The 19,921-nt window shown below is 39.0% G+C and overlaps 1 protein-coding gene across 2 annotated transcripts in view; it reads left to right on the top strand.

The window, feature by feature from the left end:
* Nucleotides 1–15,193, top strand: part of TGFBR3 (transforming growth factor beta receptor 3) — a 127,834-nt gene extending 112,641 nt beyond the window's left edge. For both annotated transcript variants that reach the window (XM_084291388.1, XM_084291387.1), the window contains 3 exons: nucleotides 2,680–2,715; nucleotides 4,797–4,904; nucleotides 11,416–15,193. In XM_084291388.1, coding sequence (XP_084147514.1) covers nucleotides 2,680–2,715; nucleotides 4,797–4,904; nucleotides 11,416–11,534 — 263 coding nt within the window. In that variant the 3' untranslated portion in view covers nucleotides 11,535–15,193. The remainder of the gene's footprint in view (nucleotides 1–2,679; nucleotides 2,716–4,796; nucleotides 4,905–11,415) is intronic.
* The last annotated feature ends 4,728 nt before the right edge of the window (nucleotides 15,194–19,921 follow it).

Consider the following 19,921-nt stretch of genomic DNA (forward strand, 5'->3'; position numbering starts at 1 on the left):
GTTGTCTTTGTGAGAGGCACAAGGTCTTAGTGTGCAAAGACAAGCTAAATTTATAAAGATCAGTTAAAAGACAACAGAGTGATAGAGTATTTTGTTGCATTGTGGGTGATTTGGTCTAATTGTGGGATGTTTGATGGAAATCTCCCCCAGCATATCACAGCTTTCAGACACAATATAAGGCAGCACATTAACAACGTAGCTTTGTTGGTATGCAGTTATTCAGCAGTGAATCAAATGACCCCTTTCTAAAAGCCAAATGCCATTGTTGTCCATGAACCTAAGATTTGAAGAAGAAATCATATTGCATTACTGAAGAGGAGAATTTATATTTTAGAGGTGGTGTTTATCATTTTCTTTCATTGTTGTAAGTCATATTATTTGAGTTACTGCTATTGGAGCTGCTCTGTAAGCCAAATGAAGAAGTCATGTGCTTGAAATTTAAAAAGTCTTAATATGATCATTGCAAAGGTGTCATCTTTTCTTCTGACATAAGCTTATGACTCGTCATCAACTCTAGAAGAAATCCCAACTGTGATTATATGAGATTATATGAAGTATTAAATGAATTATAATGTAATTGCATGTGATTATATGAATCTATGAGACTAATTCTTCCTCCCCTAATAATTTTTTTAGTTTTATATGAGTTCAGTTACTAACATTATTGCAATAGATCCCAATGAAAGTGTATAAAAGCTTCATGTCATGCACTTCTCCTATGCATTGTGGCATTTTAACACTCCAGCCCCAAGTCAGTGAAAGGCATATAGCTAGCTTTTTAAATACTAGGAAATATTTGCTCTTCTGTTGAAATAGTCTACTAATTTCATTTTTTGAATTTTTGGCAAGCATTGTTATTTCAGCAAAGGGAGACAAGCCATAGAAAGGAGGTCAAGTTGAACAGCTAATGGGTTCCTCTATCCTGAAAAAGCTTAAAGCATCATTATAATTTTTAAAGGCCAGCTGCTGCTGTTTTTAAGTTAGATGCTTTCCCTGGACTTCAAGGATTCTTACTGTTCCTGTGTTGTTACCCATGTTAAAAGAAGAACTGAATCAGTGGGGAAAATTTATAACGGGCTACAGAGCCTATCATTAATTAGCAGGCTTATATTTTCTGTACGGAGGCCAGTGACAGAATGAGCACAGAAAATTAATTTTCCCCTCATCTCAGAAGGGATGTTGCTGGCACTTGGGATATGCTAGTAGAGCATTTGGACAATCTGTTGGTGCCTTTACTCATGTTTGTACTGTTTAATGCTTCCTAGTTTCAGTCCAGCCTTCCTAACAACTCTTACCTTCAGTTATACTCTTGCTGTTACTTGTGCTTGATGCCTTTCCAGTGTATTGTGTGCACATGCGCACAAGTACATGCTAACACTCTGTTCTCACCTGTTTCCTACTGCTGTTCCACCTGTTTCCTACTATCCTGCCAAGAGTGATCTGGAGGTGATAATTAGGTGTTAGAGTAACTGACAGTAATGCGGTTTAAGAATAAAGCGCTTTTTTGTGTATTGTAGGCACGTCTGAGAGAATAATGATCATACAGGATACTGATGGCAGTTTAGTGCTCCCACAAGAGTTTAGAAGTGAGAAGCACAGTCTTGGTTTAAGAATACTCTAAATAACATACTTGTTTTCAGTACTTTTGCACCATTGTGTTTGCACTGCAGACAAACTTGTTTTTTCCAGTCCCTAAAGATACAAAAACAAGTATTGGGATACCGTCTTATCAAGTCCTTTTACAGCCAGCTATTGTAGTGAACATACTCAAATACGCCAGAATTTAAACAAGATCCCTAGGTTACTGGGCAGCAGAGAAGCAAACTCCAGCTAACCAAACAGTGCCTTGGGTCTGAAGCCAGAATCTCTAGCTTTTCTGCTGGAGGTGGCATTTTTGGAGAAAGATAAGAGGAAAAGTTAAGCAAAAGAAGGGAAAATTCTTCAATTCTTGACACGTATTTACTTTCTGCTACATGCTGATAGTGATGATGATAATGCCAAGAAAAATAGGTTTGGTCTAATAGATGATCTTTGATTTCCTTTATATATATTATTAAAAAACAGAACAAAATAAAAACCCAACATCCAAAGCAGAATACCCATTAGGATGTAGGAAAATGCATGAATCAATATATACTCGTGTAATTTGGACAAAGCAGCATGTATTGTGCCATAATTCTGATCTTTCTTTAGAGTTGATAGCCATATTTTTGAGTTTTTGTTTTGCTTTGTGTTTTTGTTTGTGTTTTAGCATTCTGGTATCATGGTTGTGATTGGTGAGAAATCATATGAATGTGATAAATATAAATCATATGAATCACCTTAAAATAACCCTTGTTATCTGTGCTCTTAAAGAGCTCCTCATATGGATTACAAGAACAGTTGCAGGTCAGAACTGGTGATATCTGGGTGTGGAAGGTTGCAATGCACTTGACAGCAAAATGCATGCTGCGTGAACTTATACTGTAGATATGTTCCTCTAAGGAATTACCAATATATGAATGGAATTTTTCTAAGCTGAGCAAGATTACTGAATTTGAACTGTTTTTCCTGAAGTTCCTGGTTGTTAAAGACTACAATTCATGTCTTTCTGCCAGATCAGATCCTGAAGGTTTCTTGCATAGTTTGTAGGTTCTTTGTGGAATTCTGTCTGATTATTTATTTATTTTTTTTAAACAGATCCCTCCCTTCCAAAATCAAACGTGAGACAGTCACGTAAGTAACTTTTAAACCTTAACTTTAGTATTAAATAAGTGAAGAAAATTATCTTCAAGCCTTCTGAATTATAGTGAGTGTGTGTGTTAAATTCTGAAACAGAAGAAAGTTCTGATTAGCGCTGCTAGAGATGTTCCCATTGACCTTGAAAGAGAAGGGCTGTGATCATATGTGTATGTGAAAACTGAATTTGGGAAAATACCGCTGATAATCTCAGTGTGAGTACTGATGAATGTAAGTCATTTCCCCTTCCTCTGCCAAGGCCACCACTTTCCAGTATAAGGTTTTCAGCAGCAATACCATCCTAAGGAGCTCCTGTATCCTATTCTAAGCCTTACACATATCCTGCACTGCAGCTAGTCACATCCTCAATTACTCTGGCACCAGCATGCTGGTCATGCTGCAAATGAGAGCACTGAATTGATGTAGATTAATTGTTTTGGTTTGTTTTTTGGTGGTAGTGGTGGTTTTTTTCTTCTGTTGTCTTGACTAAGTTAACTTTATTTTTAACTGGGGTCATCAGTAACTGACCCTGGAGGGGGGAAAAGAAGAGAAGTAGCACTAGAAGGCAATAAACAGAAGGGTGATGGTAATTTGTAGCTAAAACCAAGAATAAATGGAGAAAAAGGAAAATTAGAAGAGGAAGTGCAAAGAAGGTTTTTCCCTCTGTTCCTGACCTTATGACTTTGGGATTCAGTTTGCTCAAAATAACAAAAGGAATGAAAAATTATGCTTCTGATGCTTTAGCCTCCAGTTGACTTTCTTCTCTTCAGTAAGTCTTCTTCTCGGAGGAAAGGATAGTAGGCTGGTACCTTGTGAGGGAAAAAAAAAAAAAAAAAAGAGTTTAGAAGATTCTTTTCTGCTTTGCATTTAGAATGACCAATCATAGCCAAAGGAACAAGAATTAGTCCCCACATAAGAAATGGGAGAAAAATCTCAAGTCCCAGTCCATCTGTTTTTGCACACGCAGACTTGGTCACAGGCACCCAGTCTGGGTCCTGAAGGCCCTTGCCAACAGGAACTGCTGGAGAGGATATTTTTAAAGGGGAAAGGCCCTGAGGAGCTCAGGAGCTGGTGGACTGAGAGATGTCTACAGGGATATCTGTTGAATGCAGGAACATGTGTAGTTATTTCTAAAGTGAGAGTGTTGATTGTGTTTCGAGAACTGGAATACTACTGAAGGATACTATTGAGAAGATCCAGTCATCGCATTTCCCAGCCAGTTTAGTCAGTAAAATGTTATTTGCTGGCCTAGGCCATTTTGTGTACTGGGAGATATTAAAAATACTGAAACTAGAATTCAATTTTCTTAGAAGAGTTTTCCCCCAGATGATTGATGAAAGGGTGATTTTTGAAATGCTTCTAATGAAGAAAAAGGAAAACAGAAAAGCTGGAAGTTTCTCTCTTTGGATGGTTAACTTTTGGGGCAATGCATCCAGGAACCAGATGCTGTTACCCTTGAAATTGTAGTGTAGAAAGGCCTCTCCCCTAGAAAGTGATTTTGTGTGTGTGGTTCTATTTTTGTGTTCTGGAATTAATTTCAGTTATTGAAAAGATTGCCAAATGTGAAAAACAATTGTTTCTATTTATGTTTTTGCTGACTGTTTGCTGGCATCGTTTTTCTCTTAACAACAGTTCCGTTTTCCACCTAGATTTCAGACTGAACATGCAGGAGGTGTAGAGGAAAGTTTGCTTGAATGTTGAGGCATTTAAATGAAAAGCATCTTGTGACAAAAATCTCCGTCTTTTTAAAAACACATCTTTAAGATGAATGGATATTTAATTTAATGCACGTTATTAAGGGACAACTGAAAATGCTTAATTTTTGCAATGTTTTCCAGATTTGGTTGTGCAGAGTTCGGGTTTTGCTTTGTGATGTGGAACAGTTGGTTGAAACCAGTCTCTGAAAGCATTTTTATTTCCTTGATGAAAGTCTGTTAAACTTTTCCTTAAAATGGTGCTTAATTAACTATTAACTTAAAACAAAACAAAACAATACTTTTCCATGAAAGTGCAATTGTTGTAGAACTCTGTTTGTCACTGACAATTAAAAGCTCTTATTGTGTATGTTTTCCTTTTAGCTGTGTTCTATGGTCTGGACACTCTGACCGTTGTGGGCATTGCCTTTGCAGCGTTTGTAATTGGAGCCCTGCTAACAGGAGCACTGTGGTTTATCTACTCTCACACAGGTAAGCATAAGGGCTCTTACAGACCCCAGTCTGTAGATTGTGCAGCAGGAAATGCAGTGTGGTCTGAGTCCTTGCAAAGAGGGAGGAAAGGGAAGGGGAGCCATCAATAGCCATCCTGCCCTTGTTTCTTGTTCTCTGTTCTTAATAGTGTTTTCCAGCAATTCCTCACGTGAGCCTGTTGGTATTCATGAGTAGACTGATACCTGCCCTTCCCTAAAGGGAGGTATTATGCCTTATCTATGTGATTTAAAATTTGATAAAATAAGTTTAAACACAACTCTTCAAAACTCAACTGAGAGTAAAACTGAATTTTCCTGTCATGTTGCATCATCATTAATAGCATCTCTGTTTAAAATTCAGTTAACGTGTCAGTTAATGGATCCATTCTGGTTCACATACTACTCTTTTTTAATTTTTCTTTTTTTCTTTAACTTACTAAATTAGACTTATGTGACTTGGGATATGATGTGATCAGTTCAAACAGACCAAATGGCTAAGAGAATGCATTACTTGCACTGATGTTTTCTGAATATAATTAAATTTGAAAAAGTTTCTCTTGATTACATTGAAATGTTGCCTCTACTATTTATCTCTTCATTCTTCAACTATTGGACTAGATGGTAAAACTCTTGTAATCTCGTTTAAATGAGTCCATGTAAATAACCAGGAGTGGGTGTGAATTGGTCCAGTCTTTATGCATAGATAGTTTTTCAGTATCTCCTTCTCACACTTTTTTCCATATTAAAATAAGTTAGCAGACATACAACACTGTAGGAAGCAGAGTTTGTTTAGGGAGCTTTCTGCTGCATGTAATCTGCAGTTTGGAACGGACAAAGAGTAGACATTGATAAGGCCTTGATTTGAAGCATGTGACCTTGTCTGCTTGTGGATTACTGGGTATTTCAGGATCACTGCAGCATGCTGGACTCCAGCTGCTTCCACTTTTGACCTTGCAAGACCCTGCCAAGATCTCTGGGAGGTGGGGAGAATGTGAAGCTAATTACTCCAAACCTATGCAGCTCTGGAGCCCTTGAATTTTCCCATAGCGCATTACAGGGTGGGTTTTTTGGTTTTGTTTTATAGCATCTAAAACCTCATGGAAGCCATGTAGGGGAGAGAATCTGGCTTGTCAGGTCAGAGCTACTTTAAATATTATAACCTAGGAGCTTATGTTAATTTGGAACAAAAAATGTTGTTTTTTTTTCCAAGTGGCGGTACAGCAGCTTCATATAAGCACTTTAATACTTAATGCATAGGCTGTGTATGAAGCTTGTGTAGAATTCAGAGCAAATATGGAAGCTTTAAATGTTGGAGTCCTATACATAAGCAGCATAATTCTGCTTCATATTACTAATAAAGCATTATGGAAGTAATGGAAGTGTAATTTCAATAGGTAAATAGGAGGTAATTTTCAAATAAGCAGCTTTTATTAACAAAAACATTAAAACAATTGTTAAATAATATTGTTGTTCCTGCATTTGTGAAAGTTGAAATTCAGTTCATATACACAACCATCTATAGCCACATGTTGTGTGTCAGTAATAAAGGAACACTTGGAAGCCAACATGATAAATCCTTCAGCCTCAGCAAGACTTGGACCAATCCCACTAAAAGAATTACATTAACAAAGTACATCAGTTGTAGTTACCATGTATGAGTAGTGAAGAGGACAGCTGCTCTGACTTTTTTCTCCATTTATTTTCATCTCTTAAAGACAAAGGCCAGACAAAAAGAACTTGGAAGAAAAGAAAGTAAGGGGACACTGTAACTCATCAGATCAGAGAATCACAGAAAAGATATAAGAAATATCTAGGAAGTTATCTGGGTCAGATTTTGAAAGTGGGCCTATGTTTCTGCGCCCATAATTTTTCCATGCATAACAGCTTGTATCTACAAAGCAGAACTTGCAGCAGAGTGCAATGAGGGCTCTGGCAGGGATGGCCTCTTAGAGGACAACTGCTGTGACAGACAAGATAATCCAGCTGCAGTGGAAACATTTTAGAGTCAGCTGCAGACTTCATTAAAGTAAGGAGGAAAAAAGGTAATCTAAATATCATCTACAGAGTGGCTGTCTTTTGCCATTAGAGAATTCATCCATTGTTGACTTGTGCTCTGAAATCTCAAATTTTGTTTTATGTAACACTGAGTTTATAGCCCATGATTTAGCCCAAAAGTTGGAAAATACAAATTAACTCTAAAATTGTGTTTTAGGGATACTCAGATCATGGACAAAAGCTACTGCTGGTGGAGAATGTCAGCTTGGGGTGTGTGAAGTAAGCTATTTTTTTAATGTGATGCTATATGCAACAGGGCAAAAAGACACCTTTTTGCCAGTAGTTAGAATGTTTGCTGATACAATTTTCATCAGTATAGCTCTATTGGCAGACTCATTCTAGTACAGAGAAAGCTTTACGTAAGTGAGCTCCTTTGTTTAGTTTGACAGGCTGTTAAGGCTGTTAACATTAAAACCTCAAATAATTGACAGAAGAGCTAAAAAAGAACTAAAGAACTAAGAACTTAAAAAAAAAAAAAAAAAAAAAAAGTAGAGTTTAATCTTAAAATATTAAGCAGAGGTTGTTGTTTGGTTTTGTTTCATGTAGGGCTTTTGCTGTTTTTAGCGATGCAAAAATAAGGGATTTCTGCCAAAGCAACAAAATTGTGGTTTAAAGTACTCAAGATTCAATGAAACAATTCAACATGGAGTACAGACATTCTAAGATACACAGGTATTAGGGGAGGAGAAAAGGGAAGCTACAACTATGACTTTAGAGGAGGAATTTTAGCTGACCTTTCTGCACAGGGACTCCCTACTTTTGATCCTTTGTCCAGTTGGTTAAAAGACTTGAAAAGTGGCTGAAAGCTTTCCATGGCAGTGTTATTTCTGGAAGGGACTCAAGAGCAAACAGAAAGTAGCAGAGATTTAGTAAAATTAACCCAACTTACCTGGGTGTCTTAGGAAGGAGCAAAAATTTTGAAGTGTACATGGACGCAGAAACCCTTCAAAATTAACTGTCACTTCCATATCTGTCTTAACAGGAATAATTGACTATATTTAGGAAAGGACGTGCACAAGTCTGATAAGTTATTAAGGCTGCTAAATCTATCTCTGACCATGTAAACTGAAAGCTGCTATCCAGAATATCAGTTGCTTCATTCTCTTAGGAAGTGTGCTTTTTTCTTCTTCAGACAGTGTTGCAAGTTAGCAGGATAAAATGTTCCAAAATCTGAGAATTTAAAAGCATCCCTCCTCCCCCATTTCTCCTTTCTTTATGGGATCTGATTTAAATAAACTGACATAGCAACCAATTATACTTGGCAAATGGAGATAGAAAAGCAAACATTCAGACTTCCGGGACAGGGAGTACAACTGGCAGCTTTCCTGAGTGTGAATAATAAAGTGCATGTTGTTGTGTTCAGATGGGTAAAGGCTTGTTTACTGTCAATAGACATGTCCATTTTGAGTAGTTCTCATTCAATAACATGGGTTACATGAAACTGTTTACATGAAGAAGACAGATGGGGAATGCCTCTAGCAATAATTTACATTTCTTGAAGTTCTTTTCATTAATATTCTTTAAAAATTATGTGCTCCAGATTTGTTGGGCATAAATAAGTGTATAAAAAAATTAGCTGGTCTAAATACAATTGCTTGACTGTGTTCATAATATCACAGTGATTTGGATTCTTTTATTGAGAACTTTGAAATTTTGTCTTTGTTCCACAGCTGACTGGGGAATATCAGAGCTGCTGATAGTGCTCTGGAAATGAGATACTGAAGAGGAAATTGAATCCAGGGGGGAGTTGCTACTGAGGGAAAGGGGCTGTCATCCCAAACTGAAGGGGAGATACCTCCTAGGACACTTCAGAGACAGCTGAGAGAAGCAGGCATTGGGCTTGCACAGAGAGACCGTGACTGTGCCTGTCGCTCTTCTGTAAATAAAACGCCACACATGTAGCTTTTAATTTGCTTATGAAGTACAAAATTAATTTGCTTATGAAATCTAGTTAAATACACACAGATGGCACTGTGACATGCTGTGGTTGACGCAGAGCTGTGTGTAGCCGTGCGGTTCATAAAATGGATGACAGGGAGGAGAGCCGAGGGAGGCGCGGGCCGGCGGGGCCTGCAGGGCCGTGCTGCCGTGTCTGCCGCTGGGGGCCCCTCCGGGGGAGCCGGCCTCAGGCCCGAGCAGCGCCTCCCGACGCTGCCATGCTGCCGGGGCGGGGCTGGCCGCTCCGCTCCGTTCTGGTGGTTTTGGTTCTTCTTGTTTCCTTTTAGCGAAAGGAATTTGTTTATCGCTGCCTCTGTAAATATAAAGCCTTCTGTACTAAGGAAGGAAGGTTTGTACACAAACAACCGGAGAAGGGAGCAAGTTAGGAGGGGAGAATGTCCAAACAAGGTTTATGAAAGCCTTTACACTATGGTAACACAAAGTGTTGATTTGAATGCAAGTTAGAGCTGAGACACAGTTTATGTGTGTATGACTGGGGTTAGGTTCTGACCTGTCTCTTGTAAGCAAAAATCTGCAGCTTATTGATGGCTACGTGGTTATTTCTTACACCGTAAAAAACAGACTTAGAAAAATCTATGCACAATCGTATAGGCTGGACTTAGTGCTGACTGCAAGAATGAGATTCTGGCCCTCTTTTTCAACATTTCATTGGCCTCCTGCGCAATCTGTTTCTCCTGGTTTGCTTGCCTTTTTTTTTTTCTTCCCCCTGTCTTTTCCCATTCCTTCTTCCCGCCCTATCCCAAGACCACTGTGGCGCAAGGCAGATGCTGAATGCTGTGGGGCTGTGCATCTGCTTACAGCTGTGGTTACAGTGCAAGCTCACAGTGATCCTGGCAGTTCCCACTACAAAGAACACTTGCAGCCTCTGTGTGAGAAACCCTCAATCCTCCCTTGTTTAGAGCAGACCTTTGCAGACTCCACAGCTGGCAGAAGTAAGTTTTCTTCATCTGGTGGGTCTGTTGGCTTTAACCTGAGATACAAAGCATTAAACACACACTTCCTCTGTGGGTCTGTTGCTGAGGAGCACAGGGTGCTGGCAGCTGGGCTGCAGCACCGGTGCATGGGGATGTGCCAGAGAGCTGAAGGAGGAAACAGGCTTGTCCCTGCTCAGCAGCTCTCTGGAGGCAGGCTGTGCTTCCAGCCATCAGTCTGTCACTGCAGCAATCGCTCTGAGCAGGGAAGAAAAAATGGACTCTACCTTTCTTGAGCTACTGGTGGATGTGGCCCTTTGGGGTCAGACCAACTCAGGCAACACATGAAGCAGGAGATCCATGGCCTCTTAAACTCATGAAGCAGGAGATCTACCAGCTTCTGATTCTTCCTTGTCATTCTTGCCCGTGGTCAGGGAAAAGATTTCCTTCAGCTTTGCTGGGAGAGCAGCTGTGATGCTGCTGGCTGCCATGGTTAGTTCTGTGGCCTCAAACAGCAGTGGTTTCTGTGTCACCATGCTGAAATCGCAGGTTCACATCCTGGTGATCTCAAGGCAGGGGGCAGCTGCAGTGCACATCATATAAAGTTCATTTTTCTATTTGTCCTGAAGAGGCTATTTTGTAGTAATACCAAGGTTGCAGATTTGAGCACCGAAACTTTAATTAGAAGGAAAAAAAATCCCAGTTATGATTTTCTATGTGGCCTCAGTGTGATCTTTTGAACATTCACATTGTGGCACTATTTTTACTTACATCCTAGTAAGAGCTGGATTTTTTCCATAAGATTCCTGCCATGTGTGCAGAAGGGATGTGGAGAAAGACGACAAAATCTAGGTTTTATCAGGAGTCTTAAATCTGTCTTTAGCTCCTGAATTGCTTGATTTGACAATCCAAACAACAAAGGGCGTTTAATTTAGTGTCGATAAATAACTTACAATAAAAGGTGACACTTGTTCTCATTACAGGTTATAAGTGTTACACATTCTGTGGCAGCTGTAAGGAAGCTTCCTACTTGTTATCTTCAGAGTACATCAAGTCAGGCTTGCAGGGTAGCCTGTTGTCTTTCTTACACTAAAAATCTGATCATGTCTTACAATATGTGGTATCCAGTTGACTGAAGAACATTGTCTTTAGATCCAGCTTCACACTTACGATAAATATGTAGCTTGATAAACTGGCATTGAAACAAAAGTCTGCATTTCTATGGCCTTTTTCCATTAAAACAGTAAAAGCTATGAAGTGGTCTGAATCATGTAGCAAGACGTGCTTGAGTGACAGCTGACAACAGAAGATGGATGGTGTCCATCTTGGCAGTTTCTGTTTGGTGCTTTTACAGTGATTAAGAAAACAGCAATGTTACTTTTCCAATGTGCACAGCAATGCTAAGGTGACAAAGAATAGTAGCATTCTCAACAGTACTCTGAGGTCTATCACCCAAGACATTAACTATATGGAAATAAAACCCACCAGAAGAGGAAGACTGGGAATTAATAGTTTATTTTCTATGACAACTAACATTTTCTACTTCTCTTTTCCCCCAACCCCTTTTTACTCTCCCCTTTTCCTCAGGTGAAACAGCTGGAAGACAGCAGGTCCCTACGTCCCTACCAGCCTCTGAAAACAGCAGTGCAGCACACAGCATTGGCAGCACACAGAGTACCCCCTGTTCCAGCAGCAGCGCGACATAACTCCAGGGAGAGAAAAGTTGAGGAGCAACATAGGAGGGCAGAGGTTCAAAGGATTGTGTGTTGACATCAGCTTTTTAAAGCTAAAAGAACTAGTCCAGTTCCTTTTGAAAAAGTGAGGAGAGATTATTCTACAGACAGACTTTTTCTGGGGAAGCCACTGTGTGTGTGAATGTGTGTATGTACACACAGTGCTTGAGTAAGCACAGCCTTTTGGATCTTCTATAGCGTGTTATGCTCTACATGTGACAAAGCTACTAATTTTACAGTACTGCAACCTGTTTTAGGGGTCTGTGGGCCCTTGATGTGAAATCTATGCCAGTTTGGAAAAATGCTGCTTTGTCTATACGACTTTTTCTTTCCCTAAGCCTTCTTATTGACACAAGGTATTCATTAAGGGAGTTTAACAAGATAAGCAGAACAAAGATGATATTAGGTCAAAGGATTTCTATTTGTCTAAGCAAGAAAATCTCAAGGTCAGGTCTCTGTGGTTAATAACATTTTATTACTTCAGCTATGTTAGCCACTTTTGAGTAACCTTTGTTTTTGTTAAGCTTACAGCTACGTTATCTCATTTGCTTTTATGTTGTGTTTGCAGCTTCAGGTTTGTTCCAGGTATTTCTGTTTTAATGCACATTGAGTTGGTAAGTGGAGAAGAGCACACTAACATTCCCTTTCCAGTTTTCCAGGCCAAAGCTCTTTCATAAGAGATTTTTTTTTAAATTTACTATAACAAATACAGGCACACACAAACATAAAGATAAATAATAATGTTCTTGTGCACTGGCATAAATGTGTGTGTACATTTAATGGCAACGTTCTTATGCAAATAGTTGTATACCTAAGTATATGGAGCCAAACATTTTCCTTCAGCAACTGGGAAATGAGCTGAGTGTTCCTTCCATACATAAAATATATAATGCAGATATATAAAACAACTGTCTCTTTGTTTTGTAATTGGTAGATAGAAGAGAATACAAAGGTGACACGGTTCTACTCTTTTAGTTCCCCCAAACTCCCTTTGAAATAAGAGATGGTTTTGAGGGCACAAACAATGTACAGTAAAGCCTATCATTTTTGTAAAATACCACCTATAAAACAAAGCTATTCTCTTGAGATAACTGTGCAGTTGTTTATGCCAAACTGTTGTATGAACATTGCAATTGGATAGTTCCAAAGTAGTGTTGGAATATGGAAAGGGCAAAAAGATACTAGTTTTCACAGTATTTTTTGTGTGTCATTGCCATATCCTGACCTCTGACTAGATGCCAAATGAAAAGAAAAAATGTGTAATTTTGAATGTGTGATTCTTTGACTGTTATGTTTCCTCTTTGTAATTGTAATGTGTCCTACTGATCCTTCTCCTTTAAGGAAATATTAGCGTTGTTTTCCTCTAAAGAAAAAAAAAAAGAGAGTAACTTTCATTAATTTTAGTAGAGGTTACCTGCGTTCTGCGAGAGAAGGGAATTCATTACACTAGAGTGCCTGCTCTGAAGTCTGAGGTGCAGATTTGCTGTTTCTACAGTTGTGCCTTGCTGATGCTAGGGTGGTCAAAGTGCAAGATATGCAATAGATGTAAGTGCCCAGAATCAGGTAGAAGAATATTACTCAGTTTGAATCAAATTTGTTACTAATCCTGCAAACATTTATGCACATGAGTAACTACGTGCATCATCTTACTAGTACAAGTACATGCTCAGTTCTACAGTTAGAGGTATTCTCAGAATAAGTGGAGATATACAGTGTGCATAGTACACATGTGAAAAGCGTTTTATGTTACCAGGCCAATGAGTAGTCCTGATTAACATCGACAGGAATTGTCATGTAAGTGTAGTTATCCCCATGCATAAGAGTATGCAGGATTGGCTCTGTTATGAGGCGTCAGAAGGATGAATGTGCTACCTGTGTGGCTGAACAGAAAGCGCTTTGCCTAACCTTCAGCAGAATGTATTGTATAAGCATATTCTATGTGTAAAGTCTTTAAAGATGTCTTCAAAGAAGACTAGAGTCTTTAAGTTCAATCATAGCTATATTTTACTACATTAAATTTGTGTATAAAGATATATTTAAATGTTTTAGATAAATGTAAGTTACTCTATATGAAATGTTTAATTTCAATTACTGTGAAATTTACATATTCTGTAAATTCTTTTCCCTGTTTTAACCCTTTCCTTCCTCAGATGTTTTATTAAGTAGTTTCTCATAGGAAGTTATTAGATTTGGTTGTTGGGATGAACAGGTTGAAAACTTTCATGTAAAATAGATAACTGTATATTTTTGAGAAAAACAAGCTGTATTATCAATGGTTTTATCAAAAACTCTAATTTTAAAATAATTTAGAGATTTATATTTACTGTTGGATAAACCAAAAATATATAAAGATCAAAGATTCAATTTATTGGCTTCTATTTCAAATAGTTTAATTAACTGAACTTGGTGTACTCAGCTACTTAATTCAGAAATTGTAATCAATCTGAATTATTTGGAGGTTACCAAAAATACACGTGATTATTTAGCAGTTGGAAGAGTATTTCTGATGTGTGAGAGAGAGAACTAAAAAGGGCATTCCCAGTTAATAGCTTTATTACGAAAACATAGTACTTTCTAGCAGCTGTTAAGTTGCTGTGATTCAGAGTACTGATATACCTTTAAGCTCTACTTTCACATGTATAACAGCCATTCATATCTACTGCAAGTTTCTATATTTAGCGTGGAAAGCTATCTGAATGTGTAACTACAAAGCCACTGGTTCCCAAGTCTGTCAAACCTGGTCTTGCCACACTGAATTTCATGTGGCCAATGTTTGCCTGGTGTGGAGGCCAGCAGGACACTTCAGTACTGCTTGTGTCCCAGTGTAAGCCTTTTAAACAGGGCTTCTGAGGGGCTAGCCAAGTGCCCACTCTCATTACAGTGGAGAATTTCAGCATAACCTAATTGACTCCAAAGGAACTTATGTAAGAACAGGAGGACTGGGGTTAAAAGGGACATCTTCTGTCTCCAAAAAGCTATTAGTAACATACTTAAACTTTGAAGCAGACTGCTTGTTGTCATGCATTGCCTTATCACTAACCTTTTACAGCCTTTGGTGTTGGACATTGCTGTATTGATGTTACAAAAAGTCAGCTTTCTGTGTTAGACTGTTTTTGTAGCATTTTCCACATGGAAATGGAGTTTGCAAAAATGTCTGTAGATGTTGTTGATTGTAAACTTCCCCCTGCCCTTTTCTAACCCTTTCTCTTTTGTATGTACAGTTCTTTCTGTTACGTTTATCTACCTCATGCTTCACAAGAAGACTGTACTGTTGGTTGTGCTGACAACCCTTCCTGTGAGGTGACTGTTCTGCCGTGTTCATCATTCATGGGGATGTTCATAGAGTTAACATTCTTTGCTCCCATGTTTCTACCAGTTCCAGACACAATATTCTCACCTTTAAATAAATAAGTAAGATTCTCTAAGATCCAAATTCTAGATATATTTTTTTTTAATTGAAGAACGGGAGAAATTTGCTTGCTAATACCTGTGGCCAGTCTTAACACCCCATTTATACTACATGTTATGTTCAGTATTTCAGAGACTTGTAGAATGTGCTTGGTTGTACAGTTTTGATACCCACAGCGTCATGTCATCTTAGTCTCTTGTGCATAATAAAGTATATATCAATGTATTAATAATTGATGCAGTGGTTCATTTATTTGAAATAGTAAAGATACCAACAAACTGCTAAAAGCAGTAGATTGAAATATGCTTACCGTGTTCTCCTCTTCCATAAGCTTCAGTGAGAATTGTGTGTGTTAAGGCAGGATTTGATATTTTTCATATCTTTCATTTTCTTTTTTGTATATTCTTTTATCCAGTGACTGGCTAGCTTCTCAGTATCACGGTTGCTTGCAAAAGCCAGCAGACATACTTAGTTGAATGCTGACATTCTTCGCTCTAATTTAAAGTCCAAAGTTCAGATACTGCAGGTGTTCAGTTGTATGTCGACACAGCAACTTAAGTCCCATCCTGCACGAAGCCTGGCTGGAACACAGTTAAGACTTGAGGTAAGCTGATAGTCCTCCATCTTAAGCAGCAGAGCTCCCTTGGTCTGTTGTACTCCTGACTGCAAACCCACTGGAATGCATGAGCAAGACTGAGATGTATTTTCATTACGGAAGGGTCTTGCTCTACTCTAGCAGATAGCTTGGCCATATGCCAGCAGGGCAAGGATTTGTATGTTTACTATCCTAGTTATTGCTTTGTTTCCTGTATTTCATGTGCAAAAATACTCTTTATGGGCAGTCTGGGGGAGCCAGCTTCAGCTGTATTTCCTTGGGTTAATCAAAGGTTGTGGTTATTAACTCAAATATTAACTTTTACCTTTCAGTTATCTAAAGCTGACTCAGCAAAAGATACTGGAGCTGTATATCATCTTTAAGATATATATTTTGAATGAAACATGATACAAAAGCATGATGACTGTCTTTTATGTGAGGAGTTAATTTTAAAATGTATTTAACAGTCAGCAAATAGTGATAGGATATTTGCATGAGATTTTTTTACATTGGGTCTTAAAATATTACAAAATGTTGATGCTGTAAGCATTTGTTTCTGCCAGGCCTTTGTGAGTGAAAGAAACATGAGGGAAAGTCAAAAAAAAAAAAAAAAAAAAAAGTGCCAGTTTAATCAGTTTCATGAAAAACACAGTCCAGATCTGTTCTATTTTAAACAGAATTAAATTTATCACAACATTCCTTCCAAGACAATATAAAAGAAAAAGGAGCCAATATTTTGATAGATTTTCATAGTTGTCACTTTGTAATTGTAAAGCAGATATTTATGAGGCTTGGAAGTCTGTTTGCAGCTTAGATTTCATATTGTATTCCCAGTTCTTCAGCCCAAGAGCAAGCCTTGTGAACCTACATGCATTTACAGTTTGAATTCTTTGTGTAAGAAAGATCAAATTTCAGCAGTTCACCTACCCAAAGAAGGCAGCAGCTTAAAGTACATTTTTATAGATTTCCATTTGCTAGAAGCCTTAAGGGACTCACTGCAACATGTATGGAAGATGTTGCATACTGAGGTGACTTCAGGCCTGCTGTGCAGCAAGTCTCACTTGTCTGGTGTTTAGTACTGCACAGCACTGCAATTATACTTTGTTTAGAAACAGCATAAAGTGATGGTTTACAGATAGCTGAAAAAGAAAAGAAGAATGGAACTGTTACTCTTGCACTCTTTTAAAATGACAAATCTTTTTCCACCCAATTATTTTGGCATGGGTATCTGAAAAATTGGTTAAAAAATGTTTGGGTGGAGTCTCCTTTTTGCTCAGCTGTTACTTATTGCTGCTTGTAAACTACCTATGTCAGTTCTAGTAAAGAACATACTGTACTTGCAAAAAATTAAATTGGTATTTTAAAGATCATAACGCCCAGTGTTAAGCAGAGAAAGCTGATGGTATTCCAAGACACTGTAAGTGTCTCAGCAAACTTGCTCTGCATTTTATCAGTCATGCAATTTCTTATGGTGTCCCAATCCCCCAGGAATTGCATCAAAGAGCAATTCTTGTAAGGGGCTGTTATGTTCCCAGTTCTTCAAGTGTTTAACTTCCATATTTTCTCAGTAAATGGAAAGAAAGGATCAAAAGGTTCATGCTCTGTCCTTTAGTGCAAATAGGCATATCCCAAGGAGTCATAAGAATTATGATGTAGGAAAAGCTTTTGTTCTACACAGTATTTTTAGTAGTCTATGATCCTAAAAAATGATTAGTAACATTATCTGTTAAGCATGGAAAATAACATAAACAGAAAGATTAAAAGGATCACACAGAGCATTTACATTGGACATATTTAGGATTTCACAAAATTTTTGAGTGCCATACTGTGTCACAGAAAGTTTAAATCACTGACAGGAAACTATAAAACAACCTGAAGGAAGCAGTTGGAAGGGATGTGGAAACATGGCACCGAAGACGGGTGCTGTGCTGCAGCCTGAAGCAAGCTGCCAGCCCTCACAGCTGTTGTGTGGAGGATGCAGCCGTGAGCTGCACCACTGCAAGGTGAGAGCCCTGGCTTGCAGGTCACATTAGAGATCACCAGAAATTCACATCAACGAATTGCTTCGCATCAGCAAACCAAGCAGGATTTTCACTGGCAGGTAATACTAACTTTGGGGTACATATAGCTTTTCGATAAGCTCTTTATTAACAGATGCTTCCATTTTGAGACAAATCCAGGTTTCTGTGTAAGCCAAGCAGCTCTCTGTTACTTATGCTTCAGGGAAAAGGACAATGAAGTGCAAATAATTCCCATTAGGAATCACCAACTCAAATGACCAACTGAAGTGCTAATGGTTAGGTTGGCCAGATGGCCTTAGTTCACATTGCAAAGAGAACAGATAAGGCACTAGTCCTACCTTCTAGGTAACTCCTTGACTGCTAAAAAAACATGGTTAGGGGGCCAAAATAAGAATCTCTTTCATGAATGAGAACAAGCTCCTCCTTGTCTGTGTGTCTCTCTTGTTAAGGGGCAGGACGGGTGGCCGCTGGGGCAGTGCCAGGAGCAGGGTCCCTGTGGCTGCGCCCTGGAGTCTGTCAGGCCAGCTCAAAATGGCATCGCGGGGCCCAGTCCTCCTCCCCTGGTGGTGGAACTCAGACAAAGTGAGACGGGAGGTGTTTGCCAGCACGGGGAGCTGGAGGTGTATGGCAGTGCTCCACGATGGAAGGGAGCTTTGAGGAAGGGAGCATTAGGGAGAGATTTGTTAGAGGACAAACATGGCAGACAGGGTAAGTGAAGGGGGAGTGTGTAAGGTGCAAGGTGGAGCCGTTGTGAATGGTTTTTAACTAAATATTGCTCTTGCTGATGGACGTTTGTATGTTGAGGGACAGAGGGTATGGGGGACAACTCACATTTTTAGTTAATAGTTAAATTGCTATCTAACTAAACTTCTCTGTGGGGACTGGCCTCTGTTCCTTCTCTCTGTATATCTCCATGGTGCAGATGGCACCTCACCTGCATGCTCTGTGACTCCGGTCAAAAAACAGAATTTCCCTTGCTATTTTGTTTCAAAACTTCTCACTGCTAGGGGAAGACCCAACAATTGTTTGGGGTCTAGGTGCTCTGGTGAAATGCTTCAAACTCACTCTTAGTGCCACACAAGGGGGTCATTGGGCAGCTCTGAGAGGGACGGGAGCTGGTATAGGATGGCCTGAATGTGTACATGAGGAGAATGGTGAGGCTGTATTTTTATTTTATACGGGTTAAGATGGTGGTGCCCTCAGTGTGATGATGTGAGAAGAGGGTGTTGTTCATTGTGGATGGAAAAAGGAGGTGATCCTCAATAAGGTTATTGCCAAGTCGAGAGAGCAAGTTAGACCAATGCTATGATTGTGAGTATCATAGCATGAGAAGAGGAGAGTGCTGGTTTTGTCCAGGGAGGTTTGAGGGATGATTATATTGGAAAACATATACCCCGCTGACACCCTTTGTACCATTACAAAGCTAGTGTAAGTACACCCATGTTTTTGCTGGCACTGCTTACTTAATTTTTCTGTGATTTCCCTCAACTGTGTGTCCCTGAAGTGAGTCATGTTTTAGTAGATGTTAGCAAGGGTCTGTCATAAACCAAGAGGCTTTCACTGGCTGGCCTTTCCCCTGTCCCTGTGGGCTGTGTGCCAGCAGCAATTTTTCCAGCTCAGGTGGTGAGCACCTGGGGACAGCCTTCTGAGGAGGTGACAGTTAATCAGCAGTCTGGCTCTGGCACAGCACTGTGTGCAATTAATTTTGTTTCTGGTTTAATGTTAGAAGCGTTATGCCAAGCTAATTACAGAAGATTGTTCCATTGCTTTCTTTTGTAAACTTTCATTTATGGCACTGCTATTTTATTCAAAGGGTAAAAACAAAACAAAAAAGCTTGAACGTCATAGGATGAGAATACAAGATATTGAAAGTCAGACCTCATACTTCTAGAGTGCATAATTCTTAGTCAATATCTGTTTTATTTTCACAATAGCTGTGAAACAAGGACACGTTTGCTATTTTCTCTGTTAGAAGCTGCAAGAAATCTTAATTACTGTAGGTTTTTTGTTTGTTTGTTTGTTTGTTTGTTTTGTGTGTGTGTGTAATGACAAATAATATGGCTTTGTGGGCCTCAGCTACATTTTATAGTTTTTCTCTGCTTTTATTGAGCAAAGACAAAGCTTGTGACACCAAAAAGCTCAGACATTTATGTTTTCAAATTTAAACGCCTGTGGCTATACTAACATGCATTATTCCATCAAGTAATAGAAGAACTCAAAAGGGAGAGCTACCAGTGCATATCTTACAGAATAAATGCATGTGGATATGAAGAGTCCAGAAAGCACCAAGAGTACGCAGGGCAGTGCTCCTGCTAACAAGTTTTCTACAGCTGGA

Source organism: Netta rufina, assembly GCF_964035555.1.
Source record: "Netta rufina genome assembly, chromosome: 8".
Classification (NCBI taxonomy): Eukaryota; Metazoa; Chordata; class Aves; order Anseriformes; family Anatidae; genus Netta; species Netta rufina.